This window comes from Cololabis saira, chromosome 3 (assembly GCF_033807715.1).
Source record: "Cololabis saira isolate AMF1-May2022 chromosome 3, fColSai1.1, whole genome shotgun sequence".
NCBI classification, from domain to species: Eukaryota; Metazoa; Chordata; class Actinopteri; order Beloniformes; family Belonidae; genus Cololabis; species Cololabis saira.
The window spans coordinates 668,114-681,468 of record NC_084589.1 but is presented as its reverse complement, the minus strand read 5'-3'; the positions used below and the strand labels follow the sequence as shown (position 1 = coordinate 681,468).

The following is a 13,355-nucleotide window of genomic DNA, read 5'->3' as shown; positions in this document are numbered from 1 at the left end:
TGACGTCGCTCAGCGGCTCCGAGGCGCTCGGTTAGTAGGCAGCGGGCACACCGGCGGGGCGGGGCGGCGCCTCCCCCGCCGCCGCTGCGGCACACAGGCTCTAGTCTCCTCTCACCGCTGCCAACGCTTTTCTTCTGTGTGACATTAAACAAGCACACCCGATTATTGACGATTTTAACCACGGAAGTCTTAACAAATATTCACCGGAGTGCAGATCTGAGGTTGGTTTTAACGCTCATTTCTCTTTAACGTTTATTTGTCATTTGTGGTACATCATTTTTTTGGTCGCGCTGAAAGATGTTCGTGTTCCTTCTTAACTCTATGATTTGAACAAACTTAGTCATCCCGCAAAACCATAACAACCTGGGTGGACTGCGTGTATATTATATATATATATATATATATCTGTAGATACACAGTACTAACTCACCTTTGCAGTCATTATGTCAATAACTGCACATAATTTTGTGCTATACAACAAGTTGTGTATCTGATAATAAAAGCCTAGGCCAAGTTAGAAATCAAAAGTGACGTGGCATTATCTAAAACTATTTAAAAATGTATGATCCTGATATTCTAATTCTGGTCAGACAACTAAGTTTATTAGGATTCAGGTCTAATTTATTGAATTAAACCATCGTTGGCAGTTGTGAAGCTAATGCTTGTGGTTAAATCAAGTGAATGACAGTTTTTAAATGAAATAAATGAGATAAAAACTAAACTAAATAAGAATTCATCTAATTTTAATAATAATAATAATAATAATAATAATAATAATAATAATAATCAATTTTATTTATAGAGCGCTTTTAAAAGATGTTTCACAGACACAAAGATAAAACAGTGAGATCAAGAAAATTAAAAATTAAAAACCACAGGATAAAAAAAAGATAAGATAAAGGATAAGAAACAAATCACACATTAAAAGCTGTTCTGAAGAGGTGAGTTTTGAGATGATCTGTGTTTGGTCATCTCAGCGATTTCCTTCCTCAAAAATCTACCATAATGACATTACACTGTGAAGTTGTTAAAGTTGACTTGATTACTAATCATCCCATGACCTCACAAGTTTTTTTTTGTAATATGTTTTTTCTTGTAATGTAAAAAAAAATCAAATAAAAAGTATAAAAAAAAAAAATCTACCATAAAATATTATACTGAGAACCTACATACTGTTTTCATAAACATTGCACAGGCACAGGTCAATCTTCTGTCAGGGTTATGTAGACGACGTGAATTGATGGATCTGAGGGAGATTGGAGTAAAGCAGTGGTCTCCAACCCTGGTCCTCCTGATCCACTGTCCTGCATGTTTGGGATGTTTCCCGGCCTCAGCACACCTGATTCTGATTAACCGTCCTCATTAACTTGTTATCAAGGTCTGTACATCTCTGTTGATGACACAGCTCCTTGTATCAGGGTGTGCTGAAGCAGGGCAGCATCTAACCATGCAGGACTGTAGCTCTCCAGGACCAGGGTTGAAGACCACTGGTGTAAACACTGCTGTGTTTTCCTTACAGCATTTCAAACTTGTCTGTTTTTTAAGTGATATTCAGCTTAGCGACACCCCTGGCAAACTTGTGGGTTTGCATGTAAACGTCCCCTTGTCTGTGCAGGATGCACGCATGTGCAGCGAGACACAGAAAGCAAACCTACGTTAGTCACCACAGGATGAGTGGAGACTCATTTAGTCCAAATGCAGTAGCCAGGATTTCAGTGATTGTACAATCTGCACCCCCTCGGTGGAGGTATATTATTTCCTGAAAGAAGTCCAGTGTGTGACTGAAGCCAACAGTATCCCATAATGGATCTAACCACACACTTTGATTCTTCTACAGAGAATGTGTATTGCATTGTATGCACATGATCCAGTTTAAGGGGTTTGAAAATTGCCAAAAGGGAAAGTAAAAACAATAAACTGCTTAGAAATAAAGCAGGAAGTCACTAATAAACATAAAACTTTGAACAGAGGAAAGGACTAGACCAGGGGTCGGCAACCCAAAATGTTGAAGGAGCCATATTGGACCAAAAAACAAATATGTCTGGAGCCGCAAAAAATAAAAAAGTGTTGTATTAGCCTTAGAATGAAGGCAAATGGCGAAAGGCGAAATGTCGAGAAAAAAGTCGAAATGTCGAGAAAAAAGTCAATGTTGAGAAAAAAGTTGAAATGCCGAGAAAAAAGTCGAAATTTCGAGAAAAAAGTAAAATGTTGAGATTAATGTTGAAGTACAATTTCGAGAAAAAAGCTGAAATGTCGAGATTAAAAAGGAAAGGAAAATGGAAGAAAAAAAGAGAAGAAAAAGAAGAAAAAAAATAGAAAAAAAAGAAGAAAAAAATTTAAAAAAAGGTCAAACATTTTTGAAAAAGCTCCAGGAGCCACTAGGGCGGCGCCAAAGAGCCGCATGCGGTTCCAGAGCCGCAGGTTGCCGACCCCCGGACTAGACGGATAAAGTCAGAAGAAAACCCTGAACATGACAACGCTGGTAGACCCTGACAGGCCTTTTCTCTTCTCAACCTGTTTAGTGAAACTCGTACAATCTCTCTTTATGCTCTTCAAGTTGTCCGACATAAGCGCCAGTCCTGGTCATGTTGACAGACAGCACCGCTCGGACAAACAACCAGTAACAAGTCAAGATGCAAGAACTTTATTGACATTGAACGCATGATCACACATGAGACGGACGGGGGGAAATTGTATACTGAGGTCCGGATAAGCCAGAGAACAAGTAATGCGCATTGTAAAAAGTGCGCCAAAAAAAGGGACATCCCCAAAACGTCTAAAATTCATAGAAATGTATATATTTTATATGAAAAAACAAAATGCTTTGATTTAAAGTTTAAAGTGCTTTAATAGCATTGAACTTTCATGACTGTACAGACAGCCTGAACCTTTTGATGGTTGAATTGTTTATTGATTTCATAAAATATTTTTTGAGATTTTTTATTTGGGGTTTTCATAAACTGTGAGCCGTAATCATCAAAATGATAACAAATAAAGGCTTGAAATATCTCACTTTGATGTGGGATATGGGGATGTTGTGCCATACACAGTGGGAAATAATATATTTGTTTCACCTTTAGTTGAATTTACTGAAAAGTTTTGCAATATATTCAAATTTTCCGACCTTCACCTGTATATTATGACATCAACAACTTTTAATTCCTAATTACGTAAAAAGAAAAACTCCCGCACACCTTCTTCTCACTGTACTCGTGTTTATTGGGCCAACGTTTTGGTCATAGACCTTTTTTCAAGGCATCAATAGTTTTTGATGCCTTGGCTGCAGCTTTCCTCCTCCGACGCACCTTTCTGCATATCCGGTGTGCTAAGAGTTTTCTACTTCAAAAATTCCTAATTACGTAACAATTCAGTATTTCAAGGGACGGGTGGCAAGCCTAGGGGGCTGGGGCGGTGCTCGTACACGCACTGATTTCAGATCTGAAGCTCAGGGTTGAAATGATTCCAGGTTCAAGTCCAGGCCCGTGCATGACTTGCGGTGCGTCCGAAATGCCATACTAAACAGTATATACTAAAAAGTATACTTAAATTCGGCACACTTTTGAGTAAATATCAGTAGTATGCATTAATTCGGACGTACTATTAAGAGCGCACACGTCACTTCCTGCCGTTGGGAGGAAGTGACGTGTCACAGCAGCAGTAGCAGCTGTTACCATGGTAACAGCAGCAGTAGCAGCACCGCTCCGCTCTTTGTTTATCCTGGCCCAAACAAGATGACATTATATAATATTATTATATACGAATATTATAATATTAATATTATATAATAATATTATTATACTTAATATTATACTTATGACATATACGCAGTACTCGAGTTGTAAAAATAAATCAGGGGGGATGGTGGATTTTATCATATGGGGACAGATAATTTGTGCTGATTACAAATAATATAATATATTACAAATAATAGCAGTGACCAAAACACCTGCAGAAATACTGCAGGAATGACATAGCAGCAGTTAAATGCAGCCTTCTGTAAGCTTTAAATATCCACTGGGCTTACATCAAATACATCAAAACACAACAATAAAAAACACTTTTCTGAACTTATCAATATGACTCTGTCCTTCACAGGATAAGTAAAATTGATCACTGCAAAAACTCACAATCTTAACAAGAATATTTGTCTTATTTCTAGTTAAAAAGTCTCATTTTAGTAAAAAAAATCTCATTACACTTAAAACAAGACTCATCACTGGAAAAAACAACAATTTTCACCTGTTTCAAGTAGATTTTCACTTGAAATAAGTAGAAAAATCTGCCAGTGGAACAAGATTTTTTTGCTTGTAATGAGAAGATAAATCTTGTCCCACTGGCAGATTTTCCTACTTATTTCAAGTGAAAATTTACCTGAAACAGGTGAAAATTTGTCACATTTTTCTGGAGTTATTTTTCTGGTGATGACTCTAAATGTTGAAATAGCAGTAAAACCACATTCATTGATGAAATGACATAAGGGATGGAAAGGGGGGATGTCAGTTTTACAGGGGGGATGATGTGGACCGTTTTTATTTCAGGGGGGGATGCCATCCCCCTCATCCCCCCTCAACTCCAGTACTGCATGTACGTATCACTTAGCAACCAAACACCGCTGCATTGGATTGTGGGAAGTTTCTGCTCAGCTAGTGTCCATCAATCCACACTAATACATTTCTCCTGAATGAGTATGGATAGTACATACTATTGAGTACGTTCTAATGTTTCGGACGCACTAAAAAATCTCACATACTCATTTTGCATGCTCATTAGGGTGGAAGTATGCAGCCATTTCCAGGAAAGACATGGCAGCACCGTGCCCAAACATCCGGGCGGTTCTGTCATGTGGAGGCCTCAGATGAGGAACAGACTGTGTCATAGTTAAAATTAGAAAGAACAACATCCAGGAGGGTTTAATGGCTGTTGCAGCTGACCATTAAACCTAACCTTTATGTGATGTGATTTCCTGGGGCGTGGCCACAGGTGTCAAGTAACGAAGTACAAATACTTCGTTACCTTACTTAAGTAGAAATTTTGGTTATCTATACTTCACTGGAGTAATTATTTTTCAGACGACTTTTTACTTTTACTCCTTACATTTTCACGCAATTATCTGTACTTTTTACTCCTTACATTTTAAAAACAGCCTCGTTACTCTATTTCATTTCGGCCTTTAAATAAAAACTATCCAGTTAAATTGCTCCATCCGGATAGAGTGAATTTGGTTGTGGTTGTTTCAGATGTTCTTGTCCAGTTTTGTTCTTACATCCGTTCCCTCAGATTCCTGCAACTAAACTTGGATGTACATTCCAATAAAGGTTAGGATAAATGATAACATGCCTCTGAAGTTTGACTTTTTGCACCATTACAATACTTATAGGCAACTAGTCATCATATCTCCTGCTCTCTGAAACACATGTTAGTGCTCAATAGTACACATATATGGTTCTTTAATATATTTGCATTATACTAAGATGCATTCATTTTCAATGGCTTTTGTCCTTAATGACTTTTTTCCCCCTTACATTACTTTTACTTTTATACTTTTAAGTAGTTTTGAAACCAGTACTTTTATACTTTTACTTGAGTAAAAAACTTGAGTTGATACTTCAACTTCAACTATACTTCTACCTGAGTAATGGATGTGAATACTTTTGACACCTCTGGGGGTGGCAGGGGGCGTGTCCCGGGCGGGTCACATGACGCCTTTTCTGCCACGTCACCGCGCTAGAACACGAGCACGAGCACGTGGTCTCCGGACCGACAGACGGGGGTTCTGGTTGTGACGGTGATTAGTCCCGGACCAGCTCAGCCCCCCACCCCGGACTACGAGCCCGGCCGTCCGGACCCGTGTCCGCGGGTAGAGCAGGTGAGTCCCGCCCGGCCCGACACCTGAGAGCGCGGGTCGTGGAGCACAAGCCCCGCCCCCTCCCCCGCGCGTGCCCGTGGCCGCTCAGCTGTTCCCGTGCGCGCCCCCGCGCTCCTGTCTGTCACTCTGCTGGAGCAGCCAAAAATTGTACTCAAGTAAAAGTACTGTTACTTCAGAATAATAGGACTCAAGTAGAAGTAAAAAGTAGTCATCCAAATAATTACTTGAGTAAAAGTAAAAAAGTACTTGGTGAAAAAACTACTCAAGTACTGAGTAACTGTTGAGTAACGTCTGATTTATTTTTTAACACAACCATTCAAACAGACAAAAGTACAAAATAATCATCTTCAGGCAAATTAAATCAAGAAAATAAAAAAATAAATTAAAATTAATAAAAAATTGCTTAAATTAAAATAAGCTTAAAGTAAATTTATTACATTTATGTATTACTTTAGTACTTTAATAAAAAATAAAATAGATAAAAGAACAGAATAAAAAAATAAATTAAGCACAAGTAGCACAAAATTTCAAGCCTTTGTACTTTTCTTACAACAAGCCCATGAATTCATAGAAACTCTGTGTGTGTTTGAGTCTGTGTAAATGTGACAAAACATGCAAAAACAAACATTTTTCCCAAAGAATCACTCAGTGATGTCATGAGATTGATGCATACGTGGATAAAAGAGATAAAAGAAAAGTAACAGCTCAACGTAGCCTAATGTAGCGGAGTAAGAGGAACAGTTTCTTCTTCACAAATCTACTCAAGTAAAAGTAAAAAGTATAGTGATTCAAAACTACTCCCAAAAGTACAACATTTCCCAAAACTTACTCAAGTAAATGTAACGGAGTAAATGTAACTCGTTACTACACACCTCTGATAATCCAGGTGCCATAAAGTAAAAATCCTGTCCAGCAGTTGTTCCAACCCTCTGGAGAAGCATGTGAAGACAAGGCTGCAGCAATTTCTGCTGTTTGCAACACGCCTTATCACGGGTTTCTTTTGGAACGTAACCCCTTCAAAAAACCAGGAACTACTGTATGGGTGATTGCAGCGTGACCCTGGACCTCTGTTCTGTTTCCTAGGGCAGTGTACTGGCTGCTGGGATGATGCTACAGGGGCTGCCAGCAGACGGTACCGGCCCCAGGCTCAGCCCCCTGGTGGCGCTGGAGCTGGCCGCTGACGCCAAAGAGGAGGCCGTGGCCTGGTTGCTGGGCAGGATAAGAGACAAGCAGCAGAATGGAGGTGTGGCAGACGCCCTGCTGTGTTCTGTTTCATTGTCCTGTTGCGGTTGGTGTTAGTCTTCTCCTCTCTCTCTCAGGCGCTGATCTTCTGGTGGAGCAGCTGGGTCCTGGAGCCGGAGCGCAGGAGAAGGACAACCCCAACATGTTTGTGGTGGGGGCGTCCAGGCAGAGGCTGCTCTCCGGGGCCGAGGACGTGGGTCTCTTCAAGGAGTACAGCGATGGATCCATGAGGGCCTTCACATGCACCAACAAACACCAGTTCAAAGACTTTAAAGGTATTACAGAGTCAAACAATACAAAGTTAGCTGCACAATCAAACTCATTTCTACCAGTAATGTGTTTAGTTGTTGACAGCCAAACCGTCACTGGTAAATGACGGTCACTGTAAAGGTCTGATGAAAACGTGAAAGAGGATATGGCCACATCTATAGACGTCACTTTCCCACTGGACCAGCCCCCTTAATCTCACTGAGTGGAAAAACATCAGCAAAAACAGCTGCAACTAGTGGAGAAGACAGTATAACAGCTGATTATCAGCTTAAATTTTTGTTTTTTAATTCGGAATTAATTATTCCGAATTAAATAATTCAGAATTAAACTATTTTCCTTCGAGTTTACATGGAAATAGTAATTCTGAATTGAGGTTTACATGGAAAACACGTTTGATGGTCTTTCTCCAATTCCTCTCCAGGTCTGGGGGTTGGGAAGGTTCTGATTGGATAGGGGGGGGACCGGAAGTTACACTACCGGAAGAAAAACTACCGGAAGAAAAACTAACTTACTGGATTAGCAACCACATTATTAGATCATTATTAGCATCCTTTTGTATTATTAGCCGCTACAACTTTGAAAAGCTCACAATTTTCCTGCCATCTGTTCTTTTAATTATTTCCAGGTCCTCCAAGCTATTTATTAAATAAATGGTCTCTGTTCTTGACCAGCGTTTACTGCGTGCTGCATCTTGAAACTTTGTTTGGAAAACCAGCCCAGCAGGAATATAATCGTCATGGAGACAGACGGGTGAGGGAACGAGCAGAAAGAAAGACCGGAATTAATTTAAAGAGGAATGAGTGTAAACATCTCTGGATCTGGAATTATTCTATTCGGATTTAAAATCAGAATAAACCAGTCAATTCAATTCAATTCAAATTGGCTTTGTTGGCATGAATGGTAACCATTGTTGCCGAAAGCATACATATACATACAATTAATACATGAAATATTAATACAATTACAATACAGTACAATTACAATTACATAAACCAGCCACTTACTTCGGAATTAAGTTTAATTCGGAATGGCCATTTTCATTGGGAATTAGGTGTTTACATGGTTATTTTTACTCATTTTAAATCAGATTTAATTTTAATTCTGAATTAAAGAGGAATTAAACTTCCCATGTAAACGCATGTGACCCGTACAGTTACCAAGAACCAGTGGTCCATGGACATTAATATTTGGTACAGTTACCAAGAACCAGTGGTCCATGGACATTAATATTTGGTACAGTTACCAAGAACCAGTGGTCCATGGACATTAATATTTGGTACAGTTACCAAGAACCAGTGGTCCATGGACATTAATATTTGGTACAGTTACCAAGAACCAGTGGTCCATGGACATTAATATTTGATACAGTTACCAAGAACCAGTGGTCCATGGACATTAATATTTGGTACAGTTACCAAGAACCAGTGGTCCATGGACATTAATATTTGGTACAGTTACCAAGAACCAGTGGTCCATGGACATTAATATTTGGTACAGTTACCAAGAACCAGTGGTCCATGGACATTAATATTTGATACAGTTACCAAGAACCAGTGGTCCGTGGACATTAATATTTGGTACAATTACCCCAAGAACCAGTGGTCCGTGGACATTAATATTTGGTACAGTTACCAAGAACCAGTGGTCCATGGACATTAATATTTGGTACAGTTACCAAGAACCAGTGGTCCATGGACATTAATATTTGGTACAGTTACCAAGAACCAGTGGTCCATGGACATTAATATTTGGTACAGTTACCAAGAACCAGTGGTCCATGGACATTAATATTTGGTACAGTTACCAAGAACCAGTGGTCCATGGACATTAATATTTGGTACAGTTACCAAGAACCAGTGGTCCATGGACATTAATATTTGGTACAGTTACCAAGAACCAGTGGTCCATGGACATTAATATTTGGTACAGTTACCAAGAACCAGTAGTCCACGGACATTAATATTTGGTACAGTTACCAAGAACCAGTGGTCCATGGACATTAATATTTGGTACAGTTACCAAGAACCAGTGGTCCATGGACATTAATATTTGGTACAGTTACCAAGAACCAGTGGTCCATGGACATTAATATTTGGCCATGAATCCAGTTTCCTGATATTTATATGTACTTAATTTCTACGCCGGGGAAATACACGAAGCAAAGCTTGAAGATACAAAAGTCTTGACACTTGGTCCGACTTCAAGGCAGGATTTGTTGTAGAAATTAAAGTGATGAGGACACCGAACTTTATGATTTGACCGTTTAACGTTAGCTACCCAAAAATCCAACATTACCTGATACAAAATGGGAACCACAAATCCACGTTTCAGTGCCTGGAATCCAGTTGTTTCTGTGAATTGCAGCGACCCGTTTGTCTCTCTTAAGCTTATTTTTTGTCAGTCTGTAAAACAATAACTCCGATTTCTTGCTAAATCTATGAGTACAGTCGATCGCACAACAGCTCTTTCCCATTTTAGATGTTTTCCAGTTGCTCAAACTGAAAGTTTATGCTGACACTCAGTCTTTCTGTCACTCAGTCTTTCTGCCACTCAGTCTTTCTGACACTCAGTCTTTCTGACACTCAGTCTTTCTGACACTCAGTGGGCTTAACCCGCTGTGAAGTCGCATCTGTGACGTCATGCACATTCCCTCTGTTGTCACTCCACCGTGATTTTGTGTTTGGGCATTTCCCCCTCCTCGGTTTCCCCATCACCTGCCGCTTCTGCACACGGCCGAGTCTGCGTTTGTGGCCTGATGTTCTGTGTTCTTCCAGGGGACGGAGACAGCTTCCTCAGCACCGCCGAGTGCCAGTACGTCATCAAACATGAACTAGACACACTACGAGCCAAAGATGAGACGCACGTACCCGGATACAGCCAAGCAAAGCTCTACCCTGGGAAATCCATCAGTGAGTCTCAGACAGCTGCTTTACACTCACGATCAAGGTGCCCTTCATGTTTACTAGATTTAACTTACTGCAAAGGCAGGAAAGGAATTGAACCTTTTTTTTTCATTGACACAGAAGATAGGAATTACACTTGTGTAGAGTCCTTATTCTCTCATTGTAATTAGAAAGATGGACGGGGTGGGCTTTTGTTCTGTCCTCTCATCATCAAACAATGTGAATATGAGCACGGGTTTCCTTGAAAAGCTATGATAACACAAACTTGGTCTGTGAGTCCAGATGTCTGTGTTCACAGTCACATGTAAACTTAATACTCTGTCACTCTGAAACAGCACGTTACTAAAATAAGGACCCTTTTCTAAATAATCATCAAAAATAGGGCTGGGGATCGATTCAAATGTCAAGAATCCATTCGATTCTTAAGATTCAGAATCAATTATCAAGATTTGATTCGATCCAATTCCAATATTGATTTGGGTTAGTGTTATTAAAACAGTTTTTTGAGCTGTTGCATGAATTATATGACTGTAGTTCTGCAACATATTAATACTAGTATTATATTGAGATTTAACAGCAAGTATTGCAGTTAATGATGCTGTAAGGACCAATCAGCTCCCAGAATGCTGATAGAACTGCAAACAGAAACATCTTGTGGCAAAATTATCAAACAGATCCAGGGAGGAAACAACAAGTAGGGCCCTATAAAATCGTTTTTATTTTCCCATTTTTGAGAATTTAGTTTTAGCATTTTTTGCAAATGTAACCCCAAGACAGTATATAAAGTAATGAAATATAGACAATTTATGCAATTATAACTGAAAACTGTAATGTTTTCATACCTTTTAAACATATTTAAAGGCAAAAACATGACACCAGTTATTCTTGTGTCCAACAAAACATTCCTTTTTTGGGCATAAACAAAAAAGTACCAAAAGTTGGAATGTAATGATGAAAAAAAAAAATCGATCTTTAGACATATGAATCGATTTTTAGGAATTAATATGAGAATTGATTTAGAATCGGAAAATCGATTTTTCAACACAGGCCTAGTCAAAAACCTGCATGATCTCAAGACGACATGTAGAGAATGGTCAGAACAAGAGGATCTTATACGAGCAAAACTCAGTATTTAGGACAGAGTTTGGATGTGCCCCATGCAGATGTTTGCAGAGCCTGCCTGTGTCTCCAGTTTCCATCTCAAAGAGACTGGAAAATAAATATGGATGTTATTAAACCTTTCACTAAACAGAAAGACTAAAGGTGCCTACCATTTCAGCATAGTACTGCGTGAAAAGAAGCTTCGGGAACAGACTGAGCTCAGCCCGTATCTCTCCCCGCTCTTGTTCTTTCCATCACCTCCTCTCCGGCTGCAGTATGGAAACAATAAATATGCAAATGCAGAGAGATTTTGCCATGGCCGAGATAAGAAAGCGATGAACTTGCAGAGGAGACGTGCCTCCTCTCAGCAGCCTGGAGCTGATGAGTCGTGTTAAAGCTGAATGTAATCATTTTCCACAAATGACGCACTCAGTAAACGTCAGATGAAACGATAGAGTTTGTATTTAGTCACTTTGTGTTGGACAATAGGGATTAGCGCTACAGACGATGTATGTCGTGCAGTGGGAACGCTCTCGGCTGTTTATTCAGCGGTGAGTTCAGACAGACAGAAGTGAGCGACAGATACAGCAAGGATGGCGTCTGAACAGGTCATGACCTTGACTAGAAGACAGTTCCCTTCATGCACATTTAGCTGGGAGGGAATATGTCAACAATGATAAAGATTGTGTACTTGGTGACAAGTTTTTGATATTTGGCATGGTTCTAGGTATGAACATAAGGCTTTCAAAAACCACCGCAAACAAATGGGAATGGCCCCCTAGTGGCTGGTTTGCAGAAAATTCAAATTGGCTCCCACCGAAAAGACCAAAGGTCATATCTCAGCTTCTCTTAGTGCTAGATACGAGGTCGGTAACCAAAAATGTTGAAAGAGCCATATTGGACCAAAAAGAAAAAAACAAATATATCTGGAGCCACAAAAAATGAAAAGTCTTGTATAAGCCTTAGAATGAAGACAACACATGCTGCATGTATCTTTGGATGTGTTAGTTATAACTGGGGGAAGATTTTTTTTTCATTATGCACTTCGAGAAAAAAGTCGAAATGTCGAGAAAAAAGTTGAAATTTCGAGAAAAAAGTCGAAATTCTGAGAAAAAAGTCAAAATGTCGAGATTAATGTTGAAGTACAATCTTGAGGAAAAAGTCGAAATGTTGAGAAAAAATTCAATATTTCGAGAAAAAAGTCCAAATTTCGAGAAAAAAGTTGAAATGTCGAGATTAAAAAGGAAAAGAAAAAGGAAGAAAAAAGAAGAAAAAAGAAAAAAAGGGAAAAAAAGAAAAAAAGAATAAAAAAGAGAAAAAAAGGAAAAAAAAGAAAAAAAAGAGGAAGAAAAAAAAAGGAAAAAAAGGTCAAACATTTTTGAAAAAGCTCCAGGGGCCACCAGGGCGGCGCTAAAGAGCCGCATTCGGCTCTAGAGCCGCGGGTTGCCGACCGCTGTCCTAGATTGTTGTATATTGTCACTTTCTCTACTTTTTTGGTGCTAGGAATTCAATTCTGAGATACATTTCCTATTTCAAGGTCATGTTGAAGGTCATATTTAATTTTCAAGGTCATTTTTTGCACAAAGAACTCCATATCTCTAGAATAAAATCACATAGAAAGATTATATAGGGCTCACTATCGCTGTAGAATCAATCTCACTGGGTGAGAACAGTGGCCTTCATTCAGGCTTAGGATGAACATAACCTCAGAACTAAGTCACAGTGAAAGAATAGGATTTTATTAAAATAACACACAAAAAAGCCATCCCAATTTGTTTGCGGTGGTTTTTGAAAACCTTATGTCCATACCTAACACTATGCCAAATATCAAAAACTTTTCCCCAAGTTCACGATTTTCATGAATTGCCTCCCAGCTATTTTATTCATCAGGATTTTCATTATTGAACGGATCAGAATGGCATCAACGTGGAGTGGCGACAGAAAAATTGTGGATGAAGTAATTTTTCTTTTTT

General features: G+C 39.2%; 1 protein-coding gene across 3 annotated transcripts in view; it reads left to right on the top strand.

Moving 5' to 3' along the window:
- The first annotated feature begins 161 nt into the window (after nucleotides 1–161).
- Nucleotides 162–13,355, top strand: part of LOC133424349 (anoctamin-10-like) — a 52,343-nt gene continuing 39,149 nt past the window's right edge. For 2 of the 3 annotated variants that reach the window (XM_061714904.1, XM_061714888.1), the window contains exons 1-4: nucleotides 5,745–5,866; nucleotides 6,950–7,109; nucleotides 7,186–7,383; nucleotides 10,153–10,287. In XM_061714904.1, the coding sequence (XP_061570888.1) occupies nucleotides 6,971–7,109; nucleotides 7,186–7,383; nucleotides 10,153–10,287 (472 nt within the window). In that variant the 5' untranslated portion in view covers nucleotides 5,745–5,866; nucleotides 6,950–6,970. Of the gene's footprint in view, nucleotides 222–5,744; nucleotides 5,867–6,949; nucleotides 7,110–7,185; nucleotides 7,384–10,152; nucleotides 10,288–13,355 lie in introns of those variants that run through there. The other variant, XM_061714897.1, reaches the window with a different exon arrangement.